Genomic DNA, 15654 nt, shown 5'->3' on the forward strand with positions numbered 1-15654 from the left:
CGAGGTGCAAAAAAACTCCAAAATTTTGGAGGACGCGTGTTGCGGCCTCTCTTAAGAGCCGAGAGTCGGAGGCGGTCGGGTTCTCGTGGGGAGGGCACGGTCACCCTTTAGGAAATGGGTATGGCTGAAAGGCCACGGGGAAATGCAATATGCAGCAGGAGAAACGCATGAAGACCAAAAAGATGCAAAAATAAGGTGTCTTTTTCAGCTTCCCAGTCGCGGTAAACAGCTGTTCTGTAATTCAGCAGAAAGTGTTTCTAGATTTGGGGGTGCTGTAAAAGGGATTTGGCGTTTAGTAAATGTAAACACAGACTTGAACGCAGTCCCATTGGATCCAACAGAATCTGCTTTTTATTGGTGTTTATGGTAGTAGCTTGCATTGACGGTTTTGAAAAGCTAGAACAGGGAACCATTGGCCAGCTTGCAACGTTGACAGGACTGTGTGGAAACTCTCACTATGAATAAATTCATCAGAATGGGAGTGGTACACATGGCCTCTGCAATTTGCATCATTATGAACTTGAAAGTACAGTTACGATATTGCTTCAGGACCAGGGGCAAAGCAGATGTGGCAACAACCACAGAAAATGTCCTTACCTGCTTGAGCACCTGCGCACATATTCTAGGTGCACCCTGTTACATACATTTAAATGCTTTTACCACATGTAGTCTCCATGCATTTACTAATGCTATACAGTACTGTATGTGAGTAGACAAGTACAAGTGATAAGTGCATTCAAATGTTCATTTCTGTATAGAACACTTCTATACTAAGCATCGCATCTATGGTTGCCATTAAATCTGCTGCGATACAGCATGTTGAACACTCCCAAGCAGAAATCTATGCCAAACTGAGCCAAGCAGTGGCCCAAAACATTACTGGAAGCAATTACAGGGGAGCCATAGAATATGGGTCAAAACAGACATAGTAGTGGCCATAAATAAAGTGCTCACCCAAAAAATACACAAAGATGTCTACCTAGAAGTCATGTGTTCCAACCTACAAGCCATTTTTCTCAGTTGCTAAGTCCCATTACTCATTTCCACTATCTACAGAAGTTGGATATATCTAGACTTAAAAGGCTTTTCTGCATTTTTCCTTTGTGTGCTTTTTAAAAATATAAACTTATATGGCTAATTTCATTGAAAATTCAGGTAATTAAAATAATGATTATCTTATGTTTTGACATTAAACTATGACTTTCTAAAGGAATGACGCTGATAGGTCCCTCTAAAAAGAAATGAAATACACAATATGTGCATTTGGGGGGGAATCAAGAGCACTTGCCTTCTCACTTTTTGGTGTAATGCAACAGCAGATGACACATCTACAGGGGAAAAAATGAAAGGCCATGCTAGTCAAGTTAATGATGAAATAGTCCTTTTTTGTGTTAACTCCTTCTAAAATCTGAATGTATTCCCATAATAGGCCTTACCACATAATTTATTTTGAATGTCTTATGGGCTTGATTTGAGGTAATTGTGTGAGACAGGTGGACCTGCAATCATAGGTTTGTTGCAAAGCAAACTGTGTTCAGAGTCTTAGGATTCATATTGCATCTGAACATGAGCAATGCAGTCTTTGGAGAAGACTGTTTATTATCATGACGGCTATGTTTTACATGTTTTAACCCTCTTTTTAAGAGTCAGTTCAGATCTTTATGCTTTCTGTTCCCAACACTTCACCATCATGTCCAAATTAGAATGGTTTCATCTTCCCTTTGATGAGGTACCCCACTTCTGTGCTGAGAGTACACACATCCTGCTGTAAGGAGAGATCATGTACAAGTTAGGAAACAGGAAACGTGAAGCAATCTTGTGCTTCCTATTCCAAATTTCCAAGACTATTCTAACAGCAAATTCACACAGGAGACTGCAGCTGTATTAACATTTAGTAAACCTTGCAGATCCAAGTGAGAGTACCGTTTGTGAAAACTATGCCTCCACGTGGGTGGCTACAATTCTTACAGTGGTGGCAGCTCAATGAATTTCAGATCTTTCTCTAAAGGAACTTGTAATTCTCTGGAGGAGGAAGAGGTCTCAGCCACTCCTTGTGAGTATCCATGATAGCTAAACTCATTTTTGAATGGTAAGAGTTCCAGGAGAGATAAGCATCAGCCCATCCTAAACACATTTTACACATGGATCTTATGCCAGCTGGTGCATCTGATCTCGTTTATGTAAGCAGTGAGTCAAGTCGTTATTGAAAGTAAACAAAACATCTCATTTTTTAAACTTAATTTGAATTAAATTTTTAGCATCACAAGGAACATTTATTTAGGATTGTAATATTAAATATAGGACAGAAATGTGTGTGTGTTGCAAAAGTGTTATTCTATAAAGTGCGAGCAACAAGATAGGTGGGCATGATTTTAAAAGACCACGCAGTTAATATTAAAGAGAAGAATGTTAAAGTATACAGCCTTGCTTAATCAGAATGATGTGATCTATCTACCCCAATATTCTTTATCAAAAAGCACAGGAAATAATTTCCTGATCACGTACTGAACTACTTAGGTATGGGAATGGAGTCTTGGTCCTGTTATCTTGTTTCTCTTGAAATATCCATCCCTCATTACTTTATCTAATCTCCTTAATCTATTATCACCATTGTGATAATGAACTTTGACGGTGGTAAATTCCATAGACCAAGGCTGTGATTATGCCATTGCAGCAACTTTTATTTGAAAGCTCCTTGATATTACAGCTTATGCTCTGCGAGCCATTTTTGTAGTTCTGTTGTTTTGTTTACAAACTTCTGTAAGATTATTTCATTGGCTAGACGCCAACCAAAATACAACAGTTGTTCCATTCACTTTTCAAAATAATGTGTAATGTTCTGAACTATCTCTTTAAAGAAATGAAGTGTTCACATCCTTCTAAAATGCAGTCCTATACATATTTATATTAATCCTTTTAAAAAACTCTGTAGGTGTTGCTTCCAAGGAAGTGTGGATAGGCTGCATGCTTCACTAACACAGGCTTTCAAAGGCCTTGATAGGTAGTTTTGTTTTAATACTGCCCCCTTCTCTGTACCTCCTACTCAAGAAAGTGATAGCCAGAACTCTACATATGCATCACCAGTACCATAAAAGCATAGATTTTGTATAGTTTTTGTAATGTTCATAACATTCAATTTCCTGGTACTTTTTATGTGATGCTATTTCACAATGTTATCACTATATTTTAATAAGAAGAACCAAACACCACTAATAAAAACCGCCCACCTCATTACATCTTCCTTTGCATCTTTCTGGCTTCTAGTTCCTTCGGGTTAAACATGTCTAGTCAAGGAACAACCTACTCTTGACAAATTTTCTCACGGCGCTGTAGCTCCTGGCCTACTTTTGCAGTACATTATCTAATGGGAAATGGAAATTACTTTGTTTCAACACACTGGCACATTATTATAGTCTGTAACTATTAGCAACACTTTACTACAGATCTGTCTGCAGTTTTGGCATTATCACAGCTATTGCAAAATTATTCTCAAGTGCTGAAGGCACAAGTTAACACACTATGAGCTACTGCAGAAAACTGGATGTAGGAATTAGGAGCACATGTATATAACCAGTCTGGGATTTATTTCATTCCATGCCACAGGGTCTTCTGACGCAAATAAAAATACTAGGTAAGAAAATGATAATTAACATTTAGTGTAGATTTTTAAAAGCTTCATGTCAGCAGTTAAAACCTGTTTTCCACTGTTCCATTTATTTTTCTAGCATTGTTATAGCTTATCATTCAGTTCATTGTCCTTGTTTTTTAAAAATGAGTTTTTTTCTAAAAGTTTATTGAGAAGCCTGTTTTAATGAGATGCCTCAGCTCATTTATAAAGCTCATATCAAAATCAGATTATGCTATCTATATGAAGATTTTCTCTACATATTCTCTCCAAAACATCTTGCAGACATTAGTAGTAATGAAATAATAATCTAAAGTATTTATTAATATTGCACAGTAAGGCTTGGGAATGGTCTTGTAAAAGCTTGTCAGATGGGAAGAGTTTTTCCTCAGTAAATATACATGTGGAAAGTGATTTGGTGGATCAAATTGTTCATGCCAAAATAAAACCTGTTTGCCTTTAAGGTGCCACAAAACATTTCGTTTTTGCTTAGCTCTGTAATTCTGCAGGCACTCCTTACACAACTTACTATTTACTACAGACCCAGGGGCGGCGACTTATAAAAAATATTGGGGGGGCCCATACCGGGGTCCTGCCGCTGGTTCGCTCGGGTAGCTGGGAGAACGCAGTTCGAGGTGGCGGTGTTGGGGAGAGACCCTCGCTCAGGGCGCCACGAGACTTGGCGGCTGGCGGCCTATCTGGGGGGGTTTGGAGCGTATTTCGGCGGAGCGATTGGGGAGGAGGGGGCTTGTTGCCGGATTCTTCAGCTGAGCCGGAGATCCGCTGCTGGGGGTCCCTGGGCCGAGTTGTGAGCACGGCCTGCTGAAGGGAGATCCAGCCGATTGCGCGACGGGGACGGCCGGGGGTCTCTGGCTAGGGCGCGCGGCTGGCTGGCTGGCGAGGGAGCAGGTGGGGAGGAGGCGGGGGTCCTCACTCTCTTAGGAAACGCACCCGCACGCCCGATTGCCATGAAGTCCGAAGGGTGCGTGTGTGAAATTAAAAAGCAAAAATGAGATACGGGCAGGGCAGGCAAAGAGTTTTCCGCAAGAGGATGGAGGGCAGGTTGAAGAGAAAATCACTCAGGATGAGACAGTCAAATCAGCCATGATAAAATGGGCTCAGGATATTGGGTATAACATCATGTTTGAGGACTGGGAAAGGTTATGGACCACCGGAATGAAATTCATGGCATGTAATGCCTTGAAGGAAAATATTATGAAAATGATTTATAGGTGGTACATGACCCCAGTCAAGCTTGCAAAAATATATCACCTGTCTGATAATAAATGTTGGAAATGTAAGGAGGCTGAAGGGACATTCTTTCACCTCTGGTGGACTTGTCCAAAAGTGAAGGCCTTCTGGGAAATGATCTATAATGAGTTAAAAAAGGTATTTAAGTATACCTTTCCCAAGAAACCAGAGGCCTTCCTCTTGGGCATTGTTGGCCAGAAAGTGTTAAAGAAGGATAGAACTTCCTTTATGTATGCAACTACAGCAGCAAGAATACTTATCGCAAAATATTGGAAGACACAAGATTTGCCCACACTGGAAGAGTGGCAGACGCAATTGATGGACTACATGGAACTGGCTGAAATGACTGGCAGAATCCGAGATTTGGGAGAAGAAACAACGGAAGAGGACTGGAAAAAAATTAAGGACTATTTACAAAAACAATATAAGTTGTATGAATGTTAAAAATTTAAACGATTCGGAAACTATAGCTTCAGCAATTAGATTTGGGAAACAGGAAATTATATTTTAAGTAAGAAAAGGTCAAAATCTAAGGTAATACTATGTTTAATTTAAGATATAAGTAACTGATGAAAAGTATGTTAAATTTAGAGGTATAGTATTTGAAAAGTACAAAATAAGGTACGAAACAATGTAATAATTTGCTGATATCTTTATTATAAAGAATGCAGGGTAAGGGAGATGCGAGGAAGTCCAGTTAGTTATATAAAAAATGTGTTGAATGGTTGGTTTTCTTTTCTTCTTTTTCTTTTTTTCTTTTTCTTGTTCTTTTACTTTTTTCTTCAGTGTATGTTTCTAACTTTGTATTTTTAATAAAATATTTATTAAAAAAAAGAGAAAATCCTTTCGCTTTTCTGGGGCGCAGGGAAGTCTCAGAGCCGGAGGTTGGGGAAGGGACCCCCTTTGCTCTGCCCTCTTCTCCCGTCTTAGATTCGCATGGGGGTCCCCGCCCGAGCTTGCCTGGCCACCGGGCCACACAAGGGCCATGCTCTACGCGGCGCACCTTGCTAGCCGCGCAGCTGTCCTCCGCGGCTGCGGAGCGGCCCTGCGCCGGTGCCCAGCCCCTCTGGGCGCCCGCTGCGCTGCCAATGACAAGCGGGCGACGTCGCGGGCGGGGAAGGCATCGCTTTCTTTCCCAATCGTTCATCCTCCCAGTCTTCCAGCCCTTTTTTGGGTTGGAAGCTCGTCTTGTTCGCCCTTCTCCTTTCTTGACCCTGCGCGCAATTTTCCTCCCTCGTCTCCCTCCCCATTTCTCCTTCCTTCCTGACTGACTGACTGACGGGCTTGGGCTCGGGCTCAGGCTCGGGCTCGGGCTTCGGGTCGGGCTCGGGCTCGGGCTCGGGCTCGGGCTCGGGCAGCCACAGCGTCGGCGGTGTTGGCGATCGGCGGCGCGGGGGGATGGCCCTCCCGGGGGAGCCGGCGCTGCTCAATCGGGTTGCCAAGGAGACAGGCCGGCCGCCCCCCTCCCCCGGCCCGGCGCCCCCCGCCGCGCCGGTGCCCGTTATCGAGCTGGTGCGCGCCGGGCGCCCTATAAAAGCCGCGGACGCGCCCACCGCCGCCCGAGATTATTGGGGGGGCTGAGCCCCCCCAAACGAATTTTTGAGGGGGCTCGGGCCCCCTCAAGCCCCATGGAGTCGGCGCCTATGTGTAACAGACCTCAATTTAAGAGTGAGTCTTGCAGTCCAGTTCTATCTCATTGGGTTCAGGGATACCTAACTCTGCATAGCATTGGGCTGCTATCAAGATGCAGTTAGGCTGTAATCCTCTGAGCACTTATTTGCCAGAAGTCCTATTGTACACAATAAGCAATTACAGTTGTGCATTCTGGTCCAGCTATTCAAATCCTTGCAGAACCAAGCCCTGTCATGGGCATAGTCAGGATTTATGTTGGGGTGTGCGTGTGTGTGTGTGTGCGTGTGTGTGTGTGTGCAGGACACCCACCTGTCATCATCCTCTGGCTGGCTCTGGCTTGCAGATTCAGGCTGAAATGTCTCAACAACAGTTGTTTCAAATTACTTTCTTTTCACCCTAAGTGCTCAGAAAAATCTGTCAACATCTTCACAAGGATGTGCCACATCATCATTGAAGTGACCCCAGCAAGTACTGTATTTCAAATTCAAATATTCTGATTATTTCTACTTTTAGTAAGGTATTTTATTTACTTGATTTAAGGGGGCAGGCCGGGGCGGCTGCTCCCCTGCCTCCCTGCCTAAACCCAAGCCCTTCAAGGTGAGAATGAGGAACCTGTGACCCAGATGTTGCCAGGTAAAACTTCCCTAAATGCTCTGCACCGGCCGCGCTGCCTGAGGCAGGTGGGACTTTGGAGCCTAGTTGCAAAGACGTGTTGCTCTTGTTCACAAGGTGGCAGGAGCACCCGCGGTTCCCTTACTTCCTCGGGGCAACAAAACCTGCGGCGTCTAAGGGGTGCCGGTGTCTCAGCGCCGGCCGAGTGCCTCGCGCGCCTCCGCCGCTGGGTGGAGCTTTGCCTCTCCGCTCTCGCCGCTGCCTCCCGGGAGCCTCTTATCTTGGCAGGAGGAGGAGGAGCGCGGCCGGGAGGGCCACGCGGTCACGTGCGCGGGAGTGGGAACTACAAGAGAAGCCGAGGGGCGGGGGCGCGCGGAGCGGACAGCGGCTGGTCGGAAAGGGTTGCGCAGCTGCCGGCCTGGCGCCGCCGCCCGAAGCGGTGAGAGAAAGAGGGGAGGTGGAGAGTGCGCGCACACACGAGGGGAGGGGGGGTGTTAGAGGCGTAGAAAGCGCAAGCCCAAAGAGACCCCCCTCCTCCTTTCCCCTCGCCTCCTTTCCGCGCGCGCCTCCTTTCCGCGCGCGCCTGCTGAATTGCTAGGTGGGGCTGCGTGGGGAGCTGAGGAGCTTCCCCCTCACTCTGTGTTTGGGGATGGGAGTTTGCGCCTTCTTCCCAGAACCTGTGAGTGCGCTTTCTGCCTCGCTCGGGGCGTGCTGCCCTGCTTGAACCCCGCTCCCCAGCAGCACCCACCCCCTTGGCTGGCAGCTGCAGCGCGCTTCGGAGTGGCGGGGACCGGGGGTTGCAAGTGGCGAGCGCGCTCCTGCCAAGTGCAAGCGGCGGGGCCGCTCCCTTGGCTGCGCTCTCAGGATGTGCAATAATAGCAGCGCGGGGCGCAGGAGGTCCGGGCAGGCTTTGCGCTGAAGTGCGGGTCCTGCTATATAGCAATTGCTCGCGTCTCGTTGGGCGGGGGGCGTTCCTCCACCCTACCAAAAACCGTCACGTGTGACAAGATGTTTTAATTTTGCGGGCTAAGTTCGCTGCCTTGCGAACTCGAAAGTTCAGAGGGGCCAACAAGCCTTTATCTCTTTTTGGATTGGACCGCTGAAAAAAGTGGCAGCATAGCATGGGGAATTTTAGTATCTGAAGCCTGCCGCATCTTAGGAGGAGCTTTACTTGCTGGGCTCGGTTTTTTTGTCAGAGAAACAGACATGGCTGGCGGGGGGGGGGGACGAGGTTGCAAACCCACCAGAATTCCGTTTCCTGCTATTTGCTAAGGTGTTGGTCATTCATGGTGCGATGAAGTGCCTTTGGTACACGTGTTACTCATAGATATGCATACACTGGTATATTAAGGTTCTGTGTGTATGTTGAGTCCTAGAATATGCAGTTTTATCTCTCCTTAAGGTAGTTTATCCAGCATTGCATCGTGTTGAAACAGATGACCCTTGGAATTCCTTCCAACTACACAATTCTGTGATTTTATTATTCTGTGATAACTATAATAATCAAACCTCTGAGCATATGGAAGGAAGTACAGTGATACCTCGGGTTAAGTACTTAATTCGTTCCGAAGGTCCGTTCTTAACCTGGAACTGTTCTTAACCTGAAGCACCACTTTAGCTAATGGGGCCTCGTGCTGCCGGAGCACGATTTCTGTTCTCATCCTGAAGCAGAGTTCTTAACCCAAGGAACTATTTCTGGGTTAGCGGAGTCTGTAGTCTGAAGCGTCTGTAACCCGAGGTACCACTGTAGTTGTAACATGAAGTCATCACAGAAACTATTATGATGGATGTGCAGTTGAACATGAGAATTAACCAATGTGTATTTAAAATTAAAATGGAAGCCCATTTGTATAGTGATTGAACACACATTTTCGGACATCCACACAGGACTTTTTGGCTCTTGTGTTTTTTGTGTGTATGGCTAAATGTAAGATAGGGAGTGAGAAGACTATCAAACAGATGGAGTATTCTAACTAGTGTCTTATCTTCTTTTAAACCTAAATTGGCAAAGTAAAATTTGGCACACACACACCCCACTCTGTTGTATAGCATAGTTTTGGCACCCCCTGCAGTGAGGTACCCAGTGCAACCACACCAGTCGTGCCACTCTAAAACCACCTCTTATTCAGTGGCTGCAGTAATTAAATCATGCAACAGGGATTTCAGGGCACTGTTATTGGCAAGATCAGCGTTTTGTGTTATCATGCCCATCACGGAGGAGCGAGGCCGTTGTACAGAGTGCATTCTGTTCCTTGATCCTTATGGAGACTGTGCAACATTGCATGGAGCAGGAAAGATGACGAAACATCCCATACTGGCATTATGCAGATCCAGCAGCACTCTTTCAACATATCCAACAGTTAGAGCTCTTGACAGTTCTGTGTTTGCCAGTGTTTCTGCTCCTTTTTACAGAGTTGGGGGGAAAGCAGCAGCCTCTAGTCACCCTTCTCCTACCTTTCAGGCAATAATGCTACACTGTTCTTTCAATCACTCTTATTTGTATCCAGCAAATGCAAATACCGTACCAAATGGAGAGCTGCGAGCTTACAGCAGAAAAATGACAATTGGCATATTAGACTTGGTACAAGCAAGTCACATTAAATTCACCACGGCTTATTTTGGGGATGCATTTGAAGTTTTCCAGTTTAAGGGTCTGATACTGTTTCACTAATTCCTGTAGTCTAAACGTGTGTGGTTCTTCAGCTAGTGTTGTTTCCATCTGGTCCATACAGATAAAACAGCAATTGGCATAGACAACTGTTTGAACTGTGCAAGCTGCATAGTTAATATCCTTCTTGCAGGCAGCACAGAGAGTTGGGTCAGTGAGAAAACATGCCTGTATTTCCACAGCATGCTTTCCATTATCTCAACCATTTATTATAGTGCTGAATTGGGAGTGTGGAGGCACATAAAATTTGGGAGTGTGATAAAAAAGGCATCATTTAATTCAAGATCACACACCAAAAACTGCACAGAGGGGAAATTAAATAAATCATGTTCAGTCTGGTGTGTTTCCACTTTAGCATTTTCATTAGTAGTAGGTGTAGTAGCAGTAGTAATACATACAGTATTCTACTCTTCCACATTTTCATACATTAAGGAGAACAGTGTACACTGTTGCAGGAAGGGTGGCATTTAAATGTAGTAGTAAATAAACAAAATAGTAAAAGCAGCATATTAATAGTAACAGCAGACAGAGCTAATAAAATCTTACAGTCTGACAGTATATGTATGTCTATATATATATATATATATATATATATATATATATATATATATGCAGGGTTTGGTGTCTTCGGGTGTCTTCCCGTGTAAGAGTTGGGGTGTCTAGGCGACGTTTCGACGAGGTCTCACTCGTCATCTTCAGGCTGGTGCTTTCGGCTTCTTGTTACTGGAACAGAGCAGGATCTCAGTGTTTGAGTTCCTATAAATACTGTTGAGGGGGTGTGGTGTATAGCCTCCAACGTTCTGGGCAGAGAGGAAGTTCCCAGGTTAGTGTGTCTTTTCTTCTTTTGTTCCTTAATTACTTGAGGGATATCTTGAGTGATTTCTTGAGTGATATTCTGAGTACCACTTAGGTGGGTCATTAAGTGTGGATTAGTTGCTAAAGCTTTCGTGTCTTGACCTCTTGAGCTTGTGAAGAGTTTTTCTGAGAAGATGGCTGTACTGCACTTAGTTGTGCTCTGGCTTGGCTTCGTGTATAGGGGCGAGCTGTGGTTTTGTGCCCTGTGCCAGCCAGATCTGTGTAGGGATTGCAGGGGGGTGCAGCATCCGGAGGTGCCACTATGGTTTGGCTACTGGATGGTGTCTGTAATTTATCTGTGGAGAGGGTCTGGGTTTGGGTCTGGTGTGGTTGATTGGTGATGGCGTTCTGTGTGCCTCTGGTTCTGGTGTCGGTTTTTGTAGGGAGGGCTAATTTCCAGATGTCTGGCAGGCGGGACGTGTCGTCACGCTTGTTCATGTTGTGAGGGTGTTTCTCTATCTCGATGGCTTCCATGATTATTCTCTTGTGGTGATGTTCCATGTTAAAGAGCAATTTGGAATCTGCAAAATTAATTTCGTGTCCTGTTTCTTTCATGTGTTGGAAAAGAGAGGAAGTTTTTTCTTCTTTTTTGACGGCATTCTTGTGTTCTGCGATACGTGCATTTATTCGTCTGTTTGTTTGTCCAATGTACGTGGCTGGGCAGACTTTGCAGGGTATTTCATAGACCCCTTGGTTTTCCAACTGGATTTTATCTTTGGGGTTTCTGAGGATATTGGCTATTTTTTGGTTGGTGCAAAAGGCTGTTTTGATATTGTGTTTATGGAGGATTTTGCTAATTTTATCTGTAGTGCCCTTGATATAAGGAAGGAGGGCCATGCCATTGTTTTCTTCTGTGTCTTGGTTTTTGGGGGGTGTTTCTTTTTGGATTAGCTTCGTAACCCTGTTTTGCTGGTATCCATTGGCGATTAACACATTTGAGAGATTCTGTAACTCAGTTGTCAAGTGGTCTTTGTCAGCCAGGCGTTTGGTTCTGGAGATGAGAGTCTTGGCTACGGAGTTTATTTGTGCAGGGTGGTGGTGTGATTGTGCATGTAAGTAGCGGTTGGTGTGTGTTTTTTTCCGGTAGATAGTGTGTCCTAGGGAGCCATCAGGTTTTTTGTAGATTAGGACGTCAAGGAAGGGAAGTTGGTTGTTGGCTTCTATTTCCATAGTGAATTGTATTTTGGGGTGTAGGCTGTTGAGATGTGTGAGGAAGCTATCTAGTTTTTCTTTCCCGTGTGGCCAAATTACAAAGGTGTCGTCAACATATCTGAGCCAAAGTTTGGGTTTGTGTTCTGACTTGTCTAAAGCATTGGTTTCAAAGTGTTCCATGTACAAATTTGCGATGACCGGTGAGAGGGGTGATCCCATAGGTGCTCCTTCTATCTGTTTGTATCTTTGTCCATTGTGGATGAAGTACGTGTTGGTTAGGCAGTGGTTGGTCAGGTCCAGGATGTATTCGGGGGGATTGTATTTGTTTTGAATGGCTGTCAAGGCTTCATTAATGGGCACTTGTGTGAAGAGAGATACAACATCGAAGCTCACAAGTAGGTCATCGGGATGTAGGTTTTGCTTCTTTATTGTTTCTATGAACTGGAAGGAGTTAGTAACGTGTGAAGCGATGGATTCTGCATAGGGCTGAAGTTGCTTAGCGAGAAATTTAGCGAGATTTTGTAGAGGTGAGCCTATGGAGCTGACTATTGGTCTGAGTGGTGTTCCTTCTTTGTGTATCTTGGGGAGACCGTATATATATAACTAAACACTTAATTGATGAAGAAATGGGATGAAATCTGCAGCAGCAAGGCCAGCTTCGTTGCTTGCTAAACCAATGGGGAATAATGTGTAGCTTACAAGTGAGTCACATGCAGGCCACCCCCCCCCCATGATACTTAGATCCGGCCACATGATATTAGTAAAAGTCAGTGTCTCAGCTAAAACAAGCATGCTAAAATCAAAGCATTAGTTCTAGTTGAAAAGGAAAGGATAGCATGACAGTGGCAATGTGTCCTTTTCTAAAATAAAAAACCCCCAGACTTCTAACCTCATACTATTTCCTTTTTTCAGTCCTTGAGGATACAAGGATTGACATGCAATGGGATATTTTTATCACTTGATTAAAAACAAAACTTTGAACCTTTTTCTAGGAGTGTGGTGACTGCAGCACCAGCATGATCTTGATTATGCAGAAACCCTGAACTATCAAGATTTAAAGATAAAGTAGTCAATGCCATCTACTAGAACAATGTATAGGAGCTCTCTCACTGATCTGAAAGATCACAGTGCAAACACATTCAAACATTGACATGTCTCCCAAAGAGCTTACCAAATGATAGGTAGGTCCATTGTATTATATAATTTGCATACTTTAAAGCAAGGGTAGCCAATATGGTGCCCTGCAAATGTTATTAGGCTGCAGCTTCCATAATTCCTAGCTACAGTGGTAGCTCGGGTTACAAACACTTTGAGTTACAGACTCCGCTAACCCAGAAGTAGTACCTCAGGTTAAGAACTTTACCTCAGGATGAGAACAGAAATCGTGCGGCGGCAGTGGGAGGCCCCATTAGCTAAAGTGGTACCTCAGGTTAAGAACAGTTTCAGGTTAAGAATGGACCTCCAGAACGAATTAAGTTCGTAACCAGAGGTACCACTGTACTGTCCATGTTGGCAGGGGCTGATGGGAGTTCTAGTCCAACAGTCTGTAGAGAGCACCAAGTTGGCTACCCCTGCTTTAGTGGTTCCCCTTCCCCTAGTCCCTAGTGCAGACTTTCTCAATCTTGGGTTCCCAGATGTTGTTGGACTACCACTCCCATCATCCCTGACTGTTGCCCTGCTTGCTATGGATGATGGAAGTGGTAGTCCAACATCATCTGGGAAACCAGGGTTGGGAAAGGCTGCCCTAGTGTTTATAGGTACAATCCTGGTGGTCCAAGTGCCCTTTGATTTGCTGCTATACTCCTATGTGCTGATCTGCTTTTGCTGTATGAGTCAAAGACTGAATAACTGGCAACTAATCACCTGCCAGAAGTCACAATGATTGCCCAAACCTTCCTTCATAAGGAATTGCATAGGAAGGCAAAATTGGAGTCACTATGTGCCCTGTTCTATGATAGTTGTCAGCATGGGTGAAGCCAGGATTTATGGGGGGGGGGCAGAACTGAGCTATCTGTGATGTGATTGGTCAGTTAGTTAAGTATTTTTATTTATTTACAGCTTGCCCCTCTGGTTGCACCCATGGTTACAAGTGATTAGAGTGGTGGAATATTGGAAATCTTAAAAACTCATTATAATGCTGCAATTGATTAGTGAGGATGCAGTTAAGCAAGAGAGGTGGAGTGGGAAGAAGGGACCAAAAATGGAAGGACTGTAGCTCAGTGGATAGAGTACACAATTTCTATGCAAAATTCTGAAGGTGACTCTTTGACTTCTTCACGTAGGGCTGGGATACTCCTGTCTGAAATCTTGGTGAGCCACTAGCTCACTATTGTCTAGAAGGATCTAGATATAAGGCAACTACCTATGTTCCTAATTCTCCTACAACATCCCCTTAATATATCTTCATCACAGATCCTGATGTGCAACATTTGCTCAACTGTGAACAATATCTTCTGCATTCTGCTTTGCTTAAATGAGAGGCTTCTACAGAGTAGAAAAGGTTACTAAACTGCCTGTTTCTAGAAGATATGATGTTTGTGAGTCCTTGAGTGTGAGGAGGTGGGGAGGGTTGCAGAGTAATAATATAATAGCCTGGAACACTTAAGCATGTTTCAAGAGCAGCACTTCCAGTTCTTCATGCACTAGCAAGCCTCCATAAACCTAAATAATACACTTCTGAGTATTTGGACCATTCTGTTGAACCAATGGAATTCTTGCAAATAAATACATTGCCAGTCTAGTTCACCTGAGGACACTACAGAAATGTGAAATTCGTAAGTTTTCTGTTTGAAACCCTTAAGTTGCATTCTACTACAACTGAGAATTTTGATTAATGCCCAGACAAACCTGCTTAACTTAAATGGTAATCATCTAGGTAATGCTGAGTCATGGAATGAAGAGAAGGCAGGTGCAAACTTGTCTGTTTGATCTGCAGCAAGGATCTTAACTATGCCATGTATATGTTGGAAGCGGCAGAATCCAGATGACACTTTTAATGGCACTGGAAACATTTCTGACCAACTTACACTGGTCACAAATAGACCCTTGAAATGAACCTAGATGATGAGATATACCCCAATCTTACAAAGTCCTGACTATTGTGCAGAGATTCAGTTAAGTTTATATATTGCAACTTTGATTGTCCAAAATGTGGGGTTGTGCCACCAGCAACATTCTTTGTAATGGCTAGTCAGACAGTTATTGATATACAGGGATTGTGCATAGACCACCTACATGCCCTCCAGATCATCTGAAAGCTCCTCTGACCCTAAACCCATTTTTGAAATTTGAGGGGTACTAGAATAGCTTCTGGAGAGCACAAAACCAGGGACGCGGACTTAGAAAAAATATTGGGGGGGCCCGGGAAAGCTCATGAATAATAAATAAGCTCATGAATATGCAAATAAAGTGGCTCCGGCCCTAAATAGGGCAAGCCACGCCCCCCAGCCAGCCGATTGGCTGGCTGGGAGGTGTGGCCAGTCGGGATTCCCCTGTTCTCGCGGGATTTCCGGCAGTGCCTCCGATTAGGGCGCGCGGCTGGCTGGCTGGCGAAGGAGCAGGTGAGGAGGAGGCGGGGGACGGCGGCGGCGCTCTGCTGGAAGGGCGCCCGCCCGAGATTATTGGGGGGGCTGAGCCCCCCCAAAAATTTTTTTGAGGGGGCTCGAGCCCCCTCAAGCCCCATGGAGTCGGCGCCTATGCACAAAACTGTACACATATGGTCAAAATATGGGCTGCACATGGAGCTGCTTGCATATGTAGCCATACAGGACTTTTTAAATACCTGAGCTAGTGTACCCTATTAAAAATATTTCTAAACAAGTGCAGATTCATTGCTTTTGGTTGATACTGCACTCAGACA

The 15654-nt window shown here is 44.6% G+C and overlaps 1 protein-coding gene across 9 annotated transcripts in view; it reads left to right on the forward strand.

Moving 5' to 3' along the window:
* Positions 1-15654, forward strand: part of OSBPL1A (oxysterol binding protein like 1A) — a 165159-nt gene that overhangs the window by 86102 nt on the left and 63403 nt on the right. For 2 of the 9 annotated variants that reach the window (XM_083517682.1, XM_083517685.1), the window contains exons 1-2: positions 9-118; positions 1908-2053. The exons of 3 other annotated variants lie outside the window; for them this stretch is intronic. In XM_083517682.1, the coding sequence (XP_083373808.1) occupies positions 1984-2053 (70 nt within the window). In that variant the 5' untranslated portion in view covers positions 9-118; positions 1908-1983. Of the gene's footprint in view, positions 1-8; positions 119-1907; positions 2054-7349; positions 7560-15654 lie in introns of those variants that run through there. 4 more of the 9 variants (XM_083517687.1, XM_083517690.1, XM_083517688.1 and 1 more) reach the window with 2 other exon arrangements.

This window comes from Podarcis liolepis (genome assembly GCF_965112155.1).
Source record: "Podarcis liolepis genome assembly, chromosome: 8".
Lineage (NCBI taxonomy): Eukaryota > Metazoa > Chordata > Lepidosauria > Squamata > Lacertidae > Podarcis > Podarcis liolepis.